The 10,022-nt window shown below is 36.0% G+C and overlaps 3 protein-coding genes across 3 annotated transcripts; 2 read left to right on the top strand and 1 right to left on the bottom strand.

Annotated features, from left to right (window-relative positions):
• Positions 1-398: 398 nt before the first annotated feature.
• On the bottom strand, positions 399-1,281 carry LOC138905108 (uncharacterized). Its single transcript, XM_070193610.1, has 2 exons — positions 921-1,281; positions 399-850 (listed from the first exon to the last, which is right to left on the bottom strand). The coding sequence occupies exons 1-2, from the start codon at positions 1,279-1,281 to the stop codon at positions 399-401; spliced, it is 813 nt and encodes a 270-aa protein (XP_070049711.1).
• A 1,453-nt stretch (positions 1,282-2,734) lies between these two features.
• LOC104096841 (3',5'-bisphosphate nucleotidase AHL-like) lies at positions 2,735-7,493 on the top strand. The gene is made up of 3 exons (XM_009603276.4): positions 2,735-3,249; positions 5,190-5,877; positions 6,973-7,493. Exons 1-3 carry the CDS (start codon positions 2,856-2,858, stop codon positions 7,274-7,276), a joined length of 1,386 nt encoding a protein of 461 aa, XP_009601571.1. The 5' UTR covers positions 2,735-2,855; the 3' UTR covers positions 7,277-7,493.
• A 1,879-nt stretch (positions 7,494-9,372) lies between these two features.
• LOC104096840 (cold and drought-regulated protein CORA-like) lies at positions 9,373-9,816 on the top strand. The gene has a single exon (XM_009603275.4). It carries the CDS (start codon positions 9,373-9,375, stop codon positions 9,814-9,816), a length of 444 nt encoding a protein of 147 aa, XP_009601570.2.
• Positions 9,817-10,022: the final 206 nt, after the last annotated feature.

Here is a 10,022-nt window from a genome sequence, read left to right as displayed (position 1 = left end):
TACCATAAATCATTTGACGTAAGTAAGTAAGAAGAAGTTGAAATTTTATTATTGTTAACAACTATTACATTCAGTTTGAAAAGGCTCTCAGTAAGGTAACCTTTTTCAAGTACACCCCGTTCTTACTTATTACAACTTTGTCTAAAATAAAAACACATTTAAAATCGTTTTTGACGAAAAGTGAAATAGAATACAAGTTCTTCCTTATTTCAGGAACATGACAAACGTTGTTCAGAGTCACCACCTTGCTAGAGATCATATTCAGGAATATCTTTCCATAACCTTCAAATTTGGCCATTACAGAATTTCCCATAAAAATGGTCTCGTCGGGTCCAGCGGGAGCATATAGCAAATGTTTCTTTAACAGCACAAACATGGTGTGTGGCTCCACAATCAATCTACCACTCTTTAGAATTTTCCACTAAGTTATCAGACAACATAGCGTATAAGTCATCAACATCATCATTTGTTTCAACCATATTTGCTTGACCCTTTTTCTTCTCTTTCTTTGAAACACAACATTCTGCAGCTTTGTGTCCAAGCTTTCCACAGTTGTGGCAGTTTCTCTTGAATTTCTTCTTGCTGGGATAGTTCTTTGGTCCAGAAGACTTCTTTCTCTTTTTCGGATTAGTTGGAGCAGTCTCAACAATATTTGCTCCCATAATTATTGAGTTTTCACGTGTCTTCTTTTCTGCAGCTTTATTGTGCTCTTCGATCCTCAATCGAACGATGAGATTTTCGAGTTTCATCTCCTTACGACTGTGTTTTAAGTAGTTCTTAAAGTCCCTCCATAAAGGAGGCAACTTCTCAATCATTGCTGCAACTTGAAATGCCTCATTGATAAACAAACCTTCAATTAAAAAATTTGTAATTAGTAACAAAATTAATACTTTTAACAGAAGCATTAACTCGGATTATACCTTCAACAAGGAGATCATGAATTATAACTTGCAGCTCTTGAACTTGTGTAATGACATGCTTGTTGTCTACTATCTTATAGTCCAAAAATTTAGTTGCAACAAACTTCTTCAAACCGGCATCCTCGATTTTATACTTCTTTTCCAATGCATCCCATAGTTCTTTCGAAATTTTCACATTACTATAGATATTGTAAGGATCATCCTCCAGTCCGCTAAGAATGTAATTCTTGCATAAGAAATCTGAGTGCTTCCATGCCTCAGTCACAATATAACGTTCATTTTCAAGAGTTAATTCCGACAAAACCGGAACGTCCTCCTTGATGAACTTATGTAGACTCAAAGTATTCAAATAGAAGAACATCTTTTGTTACCAACATTTGAAATCAAGCCCGAAATTTTCTTCGAGCTTTTTCGCCGAATCCGGGGGTAGCATAAAACGACTGGAAGTAGAAAAATTGCTCGTAGAGCCAACCACGGGGGTTCCTTCTTCTATCATTTCTGTTAGTCACAAAACATAAACAAAATTAATTAACGGTGAAGTATTTAAAATCTTCGAACCGAATAAACTTTAACATAAATAAATTAAATACCATGATGAAGATTTTATATCTTCAAACCGAATACACATCGAGTAAAAAAACACAAAGATTTTAATCTCGTAATTAAGTAGAAAGTCCCAAGGACTTTAATCTCAACCAAGGAGTAGAAAATTCGAAGTCCAAAATGAGAGTAGAAATTACTAGAATTAGTCTCCCACAAACACAATATAAGATGAATACAGAAAACAAAAAAGGATTAAGTTCCTTAAGCTTGTTAGTAATCTGTATTCGAAAATATATTAAAAAATCAGTATCAACGTAAAAACTAGAAATGTAGAAAAACAGAAATTAATCCGAGCCCACTGAATTTACAGTGTTCCCTTAAGGAACTTAATCTCCTCCTAGTAACCGAGGTTTAAAATTATTTCCTCCCATGATAGAACAGATTACCCTCACTGGTGTAGCGGTACTTCAAACCCGGAAAAATCAGAATTTTCGTAAGGAAAATCTGAGGGAAAGATCATGTATTTATGTAAGGCTGCAACTCAAAATGGGTCATTTATGCAAACCGCCAAATTTAAATTCTATTAGATCATTTGATCAAATCCGAAGCCAAAGCCAAGCCGAGCGACGACGGCGCGAGATATGCCTTCTTCTTAACTCTTTAAGGACTAGAAGACGTGCAATTGTATGTATCAAAACTCTTTTACTCCTCCAATATTGGATAATGTCCCTTTGTCAAAATGAAATTCAAAATTTCATTTTCCATTCACTCTATTATAACCGCAAACTTAAACCCAACACGTATTTTATTTACTCACAATAGAAAAGACAAACGATTAACAAAATTAGTATTACTGACCGAGTGGACAACCCAAAGAAATCACAGGCGTAATCAAATGCAGACCTTGTTAGTTCTTACTGCCGAATCTATGATGGTTGTGACTTGTGACCAATAAAGAATACGCTTTCCTGCAATTGTATAAAATGGAATATGGTGCACAAAATTGTGAGACAAAAAAGAGATTCCGCAGGACTAGTGTCACACACCAAATAATCTTTTTCGGGAAATGGGATGGGGAAGGGGCAAAAAAGGACATATAAAAGATGTTAAATTCCTTGTTCAAAATGAAATATTATTAAATTTAATTCTAAAGATATTCTCATAAATGTCTTTCTAAAACTTTGTTTTGGGGGTGCTGTTGATGTGATCTCAAACGCCTCGGGCCCAGGAGTCTATGACTATATATATAAGCAATTTGAGTCCGCTAAAAAAGTCATTGTTATTCAAGACTAATCATTGAAACCAAAAAATTCACCACATATATGCTCTGCGCTTTGCGAATGAGACAGTGGCTGCGTGTTACTTTCTTGATCTATAAAAATCCCAACAATTATGTCTTATACTTGTACTGCTACTAGTTTTCCAATCAAAGTCCCGCATACTTTATTCCATTCTAGGAAGTTTAATGATGTTTTTCCCAAAAACCAAATACTAGGAACTCTCTCCTTCTCTTCCAAGAAAAATTCTCGCTTTGGTTTTACTAACCAAACCATTTCTCTTTCTCAGTGTTGTAGTCAAACCAATTTTCTATCTACAATGGATGAAGATTGTAAATTGGAAGTTAGCTCAACTGATATTCCAGAGGGGTATTGTAAAGAACTGGAAATTGCAGTAAGAGCTGTACATATGGCTTGCTTGCTTTGTCAGAGAGTTCAAGATAATTTGCTCTCTAAAACCTCTGAACAAGTCCATTCTAAGGAAGATAATTCCCCCGTCACAATTGCTGGTAATTCTTTTTCCATTCTTATGCTTTTGCTAACTTGTAATTAGGCATGCCTTATCCTTTTATCTTGTGTTGTTACGTTTTTATTTTATTGTTTTATTTTTTGAAATGAGCGTGGGACAATTCTAGGATTGTACTTGTGAATTGAGTTGTAGAGATGAATTTGGGAAAAGGGAAAAGGTTGCGTCTTTTTAAGTAATCATTTTGGGTGCTGTTGATTTGGATTCTTTGATAGATACTTGAAAATGAATTTTAAGTATGATAATAGTTCAATTTGAAAGGGGGTTAACTTTCTGTAGTGGCATTTAGCATCTTAATTATGGCTAAAAGATGCAACCTTTGGATACAATGCTTAGAGAAGATAACAGTATTTTGGTACATTTAATCCAGGGAGAAAATACTAATCAATAGAGCATAGGGGTACGTTGATCTTTTAGTGTTTAATTTGTGGTAAAATTATGCAAATTGCTGAGGATTACTTTGGCATGGTTACAGTTTGATGGTCTGTTTCATGAAAACTATTGCTACATATGTACTATGGTAAAAAGAAATGACTTTCCGGTATCATTTTCTCAAATTGATGGTAAGGGACACATCCATTTAGTGACTGTTTTTTATCTAAGCTCAGGATCATATTTGAATACCATTCAATATTTTTTTGGGACTCTAGCCAAATCATGTTTTTTCCTGGTGGAATGGAACATACTGTTTTTGGTTTTCTGTACTGCTTTAGAAGTTGTCTGGAATTTAAAGCAAGGCAAAGAAGCCAAAGCATACTAAACCGGTCTAATTTTCAAGTATATTGGTTTTAGAGCTTGCAATGTAGCAAGATTCAAGACAACATAGTGCGCTAGGTACTATGTATCAGTCTATGTTGTACATCTTGTAGACTTTTAATAAAGCAGTCTTTGAGCGAAAGGTATAACTTCACGTTACAAGGTCATTGAGAGCTTTCGCTCTATGGTGACTGGCCGATCCATCCAAATACGTATGTCGACAGATATTAAGAAGAGCCAAAAGAGGAACAACAAAAATGTTGTGCTATACTCATATATGATCATTTAGTTATCAAAATCCATGAATAAATGCATATGATTGTCTTCTTTCTTTTGTCATCCTCTTGTCACTTCACCAAGTTTCAAGGAAACTAACATAAATCAAAAAGTCACCAGACAACATTGAGGCAACCAGATGTTCTCCAAATGTGGCCATCGTGAAAGGAACAGTTTGATAATCATAGCTGCTTATTAAGTCCAGTTGTCTTCAACTCAAAGAAGTAATAAGTTGTTCTATGAAAAATTTAAGAGAGACAGTAGTAAACTCAATATTACTGTTATTATTTATCTTCTTATGAATTATAGTATGAAAATCTGCTGATGATGATAGACTGAATTTATGCTATCAAAGTTAGACACACTGACAATGGAAGAACATAATTTTCAAACGAGATATGTTGATAAGAGAATTCTAGAATCAGAATTATAAAATATCCCAGGCTCAGACTGCAGAAAATTTAATGTTTGGGCATCAATTGCTTTATATCTAAAAATGCATCTGTCACTTTCAAGCTGCAACCTGTGTTGCATGAAATCATTTAAGGTGCGATTCTAATAAGAGTGGGGAAGTACCCAGTATGGATACGTCTACTTCATGTCAATTTTTATTGTAGTTTGAAACTCTGCATGAAGTTCCTAACCCATGTCACACTAGTTCGACTTAAGAATCCTTGTAGCATAAGCTGCAATTGTGGTCCAATGCTCTAAGAACTTGAAAAGATTAGGCTTCATTTGCTGATGCCATGCTCTGGTTTGTGTCATAAGCTTTTTGACACTTCAAGAGTGCATTTCCAAGATGATGGTGCATTAGCCATTTTCTTGAGGAAAACTGCAACATCTTCTTTTTGTTCTCAAAATGCTAAGATCAGCTAATCTTGATCTTGTTAGATTGGAGTGTCCAAGCAATTGTCAGCTGGGTACTATCCGAGGCTTTTGGCAGTGAGAATGTAGCTATTGTTGCTGAAGAAGATGTGGAAGTTCTTTCGAAGGCTAGCTCGGTTGGCCTGTTAGAAGCAGTAGTGAGAACCGTGAATGAGTGTCTAGCAGATGCACCCCGTTTTGGACTGAAAGGTCCTGGTACTGATCTTGATGCTAAATCTGTTCTTGCGGCCATAAGTCGGTGCAACTTGGCCGGCGTCAGAGGTAGCAAGTTTTGGGTACTGGATCCTGTTGATGGAACATTGGGTTTTGTACGTGGAGATCAATATGCCATTGCTTTGGCATTGATAGAAGATGGAGAACCTGTGCTTGGGGTTCTCGGGTGTCCAAATTACCCTATGAAGAAGGAATGGCTTAGTTATCAAAATGGTTATCGGAGAATCTTATCTAGGTTGACCTCCCAAACATCTGTATCTGGGGATAGAGGTTCTGTACTTTATGCAAGGAAAGGTGGCGGCAAGGCTTGGATGCAACCATTACTGTATGGAGAAAAGAACTTTGTGTGGCCAAACTCTGCAAAGCAAATCAAAGTCTCCTCCATAGATAATCCAGCATTGGCTACCTTTTGTGAACCAGTTGAGATAGCAAATTCAAGCCATTCATTCACAGCAGGACTGGCTCATAGTGTTGGACTTAGGTAAGTATCTCTCAGAATTCTCTCTTGTATTCCAAAGCTAATCTCCTTGACTTAAAGACAACGCACAAATAGTGTTGTCAAAGACGAAAAGCGTTAAAAAGCATTCTAGGTCTATCGAGGCATTAAGCGTTAAGCGTAATTAAAGTATGGACTTTAGTTAAAAAAGGTACACCAATAAAAGTTAATATATTATATGTAATGCAAGAAAAAGTAACAACTTCATTCAGAATAATTTCTTTAACAATTCATATATCCTTTTGCCAATCATATCTATTGCTTAGCTAAGTTGCTCGGACACGGGTGCGGGTGTCCGACACGGGTACGGATCTAAAGGTCGGATCATTCGAGATGTAAATTCTAAAATTCGGGGATACGAATCCTAGTACGGATACGGGTGCGAGGATCCGATTAAAAATAATTTAAAAATATAAAAATATCTCTAAATTATGTGAAATTTTGTTGAATACTTACTTATAGCTTGTAAATTATGAATTTCTTTTTTATTCTCAAGTTATAGATAAGTAAAGGATTGATTTCCTAGACAAGGTATGCTATTTTCTTCAAATTTACCCAAGTTTTGGTTCTGATTTCGGAAATCAAATTGTATCTCATCTCGAAGTTTTTCCGTCTGTCGTGGTCAAAGTACCCAAAATTGTTTGACCACATCGGGAATGGATCCCATACCCACACCCATATTAGTGTCGTGTCGACACGGATGCGGCACCTAAACTGTCGTGTCGGAGCAACTTAGTTGCTTAGTACCGCTCTTAGCAAGATAGAACTTTTGGGCAATGAGGCGCACGCCTTAGTGCCTTGCCAACACCGAAGTGCAGTCTAGGTGAGGCGAAGCGCCTATCTTGAGCTTCTAGGCTTAAGCGCGCCTTAATTGAACCTTTGACAACACTGCGCACAAAGCTTTGAAGATGCTATATTTACGATTGCTTTCAAGTTCTCTGAGCGTTTGTACTCTATTTCCTGTTACTCTTTACCCGTGACAGCTACAAATGTGTTCACGGAAATTACTCTGCATCTTTAAGTAATATGTTCATGCATTCAGATGTCTTTTAAAGCTTGCTGACAGCATATCAACTGCAGGAACCAGCCATTACGTGTATATAGCATGGTGAAGTATGCAGCCATAGCTCGAGGAGATGCTGAGATATTCATGAAATTTGCAAGGGCTGGTTACAAGGAGAAAATATGGGATCATGCAGCTGGTGTTCTTATCATTGAAGAAGCCGGCGGTGTGGTGACAGATGCAGGAGGGCGGCCGCTAGACTTCTCCAAAGGCGTATACTTAGAAGGACTTGATCGAGGTATAATTGCTTGCGCTGGAGCCAAACTACACGAAAAGATCATCCGGGCTGTAGATGCTAGCTGGAACTCCTCTAGCCTTTAACCTACTGTATGTTACTTAAAAAATGTTCAGCCCAAATGTTGTCAAATGGTGTGCATAAGGCTCATCAGTTGCAAATATAAATAAATCATAGCATTATACTGCAATTTTGGGTACTGATTGTTGAACCATGAATTCATTCTGTACAGTAAAATCAACTTTTAGGCAGATTGATTTCTCTGAAGGAAATTCCAAGATATTATATTAATCTTTTGAACCATGTGAGTGGATTTTCCTGAATATCTCATCAGTTGCAAATATAAATAAATCACATCTTCCTCCTTTTCGATCGTTGTAACTTATAACTATAATTGAACATTTCAGTTCGGATTGTAACTTCTTAATGGAACTGTCACCGCAGAAATTTACAAATGATTTACTTTTACTCCTAAAAATAATAATTACAACAAGTCGATATCACACTTGACATTCTAATATGCAATTAGACTCACATTTCCAGTTCTAGTCCATGACCTCACATCTAGCTTTGGTTTATATACTTCATCACTTGTACAACATTACAAACTTTAGAAGCTAACTCGTGTTTTTATGTTATTTGTAGGATTTCGACTCTCATTCAAATTCAAATTGTACAAAAAGGAAGCAAGTGGTAAAAAACAAATAATAAAGCCAAAGGAATGAATGGAAAAGGATTTCGACTGTTGACTTTAAGTTTGATAGAAAGCCAAAGGTATAAGAGTATAGATGCATTAATTTTGGGGCTCATTCTATATTCCTATAAAACCTATATTACTGTTGTATGGTACCAATGGGTTTTTGGAGCATTTCCTGACCAAATGGTAACCTGCAGTTTCTTCCAAACAAAGGTCCTCAGCTTGTTCACTAGCTGAAGATGACATCTCAATGTAGCTATTTCTTTTGTTTTTTTCCCTTTTCTTTCTCTTCTATTCCAAAAAAAACTGCACTTGTTATAATGATTTTGAAGTGGGAATGTAATAGTTAGGGTGTTGGATTCTCTTAATTATCAAGTTTTTCTTTTTATATCTCAGTTTTAAACCAAATAAAGGAAATAAATTATCCCTTATAGGTTCAAATCTCTTTTGATATATTTCTCGTTTTCTGTCTTTTAAATTATTGTTTTTAGGGATTTGCTTCGTTAAGAAACTGCCTTTTTAGTAAATCAATAATGTATGACAAGTATTGTTACATCAGATAAAGTTTGGAATACTGAAGTATCATTCGGACAATTTCATGTGAGTTGGCTTTTCTGGCCACAATAAATTCAAAGAGTTCCAACCTAAACCACCATCTTTTTTTGGGGTGGTGGTGGGGATATAGAGTACCCTAACGTGTTTCCAAATTTAACAAATAATTAAAAAATTAGTACAAAAGAATTGCTTAACTATCTGAACAATAACAGATTGGGGACAAATTTGAAGGGGGCAGTTCATATATAAAAGTTATAATATAGAGAATTACAAATATATGTTTCTTAATCAACCTTTATTTTGACTCATTTCAACCATATTTTATTTTTGTCTATTCTAATAGTAATGTGAAATTAACTCTCTACCTTTCGTAGGGAAAGAGCACTATTATTAGGTCTATTCACAACCATCACCAATGTGTCAAATTTAGAGTCCACTCTGTTCTTCAATTCTCATCCCTATCGTCTACCATGGCTCCACATCTATATTCCCCTACTTCATACCAAATCTCTAAATAATCCAATTAATTCAGATTCAGGTTGACTAAACTCATAATGGGGTAAAACACTTCTCATTAGAAAAAATCTTAATTTTCAAAATGCGAATTCAAAACCTTTAGTTAAGGATTAAGAAACCTAACTGTCCTATCACACGACTCGATGGCAAGTCCCTTACATCTACACAAATATATGTACATGTTGACACCTCATAACACACATTAAAAACACACAGTAAAACAGGGATACTCGATATCCATAATATAATGCTGTGTATTAAATTCCACCCACCCTACTCTTATAAAGTCTTCATGCAAGCATCCCCAACTGCCATCCACTTATAACTATCTCCCTTTCTTCAATGCTTTTCCACCTCTTTCCCATAATAAATACTCATTCTTCTACTCTCTTTCTCCTAGCCAAAAAACAAAAAATGAAGACAAAAAACTCCATAACCATCTTCACTCTATTAGCTTTCTTGCTCATCACAGCCACTTTCTCCTTTGCTACTAGACACACCCCCGAAAACGTCGAAAAAACCAAGAAAACAGTTAGAGGCGGAGCCAGGAATGGAAACGATAACGATGGTGGGCCGTTTGGGGGGATTTTTGGGCCTGGAGGTGGGTTTAATATACCTGGATTTGGTGGAGGAGGATATGGAGGTGGAATTGGAGGCCCAAAAGGTGGATATGCAAAAGGTGGAATTATAAGACCAACTGTTGTGTGTAAGGATAAAGGTCCATGTTTAGGGAAAAAACTTAGGTGTCCAGCAAAATGTTTCAAATCATACAGCAGTAAGGGAAAAGGGTATGGTTATGGTGGTGGATCTGGTGGCTGTACAATGGATTGCAAGAAGAAATGTGTTGCTTACTGTTAAAGAAAAATGTTACATAAATAACATGAATGAGCATGCCCTTAGATAGTAAGTTACTAAGTATTACTTTTATATAATTATATGTGAGAGGGGGTTTTTTTTTTTTTTTTGGCTGTGTTAGTGTTTGGTTGTGATGAGTCATGTGAAAGACCTTGTTATGCAGCTAAATTCTGCAGTTATAATAGTAGTAGAATTAATGATGAGAAATT

The sequence above is a fragment of the Nicotiana tomentosiformis genome, chromosome 2, assembly GCF_000390325.3.
Source record: "Nicotiana tomentosiformis chromosome 2, ASM39032v3, whole genome shotgun sequence".
Taxonomy (NCBI): domain Eukaryota; kingdom Viridiplantae; phylum Streptophyta; class Magnoliopsida; order Solanales; family Solanaceae; genus Nicotiana; species Nicotiana tomentosiformis.
The sequence above is the reverse complement of the archived record's forward strand: the minus strand, read 5'-3'. Positions and strand labels throughout refer to the sequence as shown.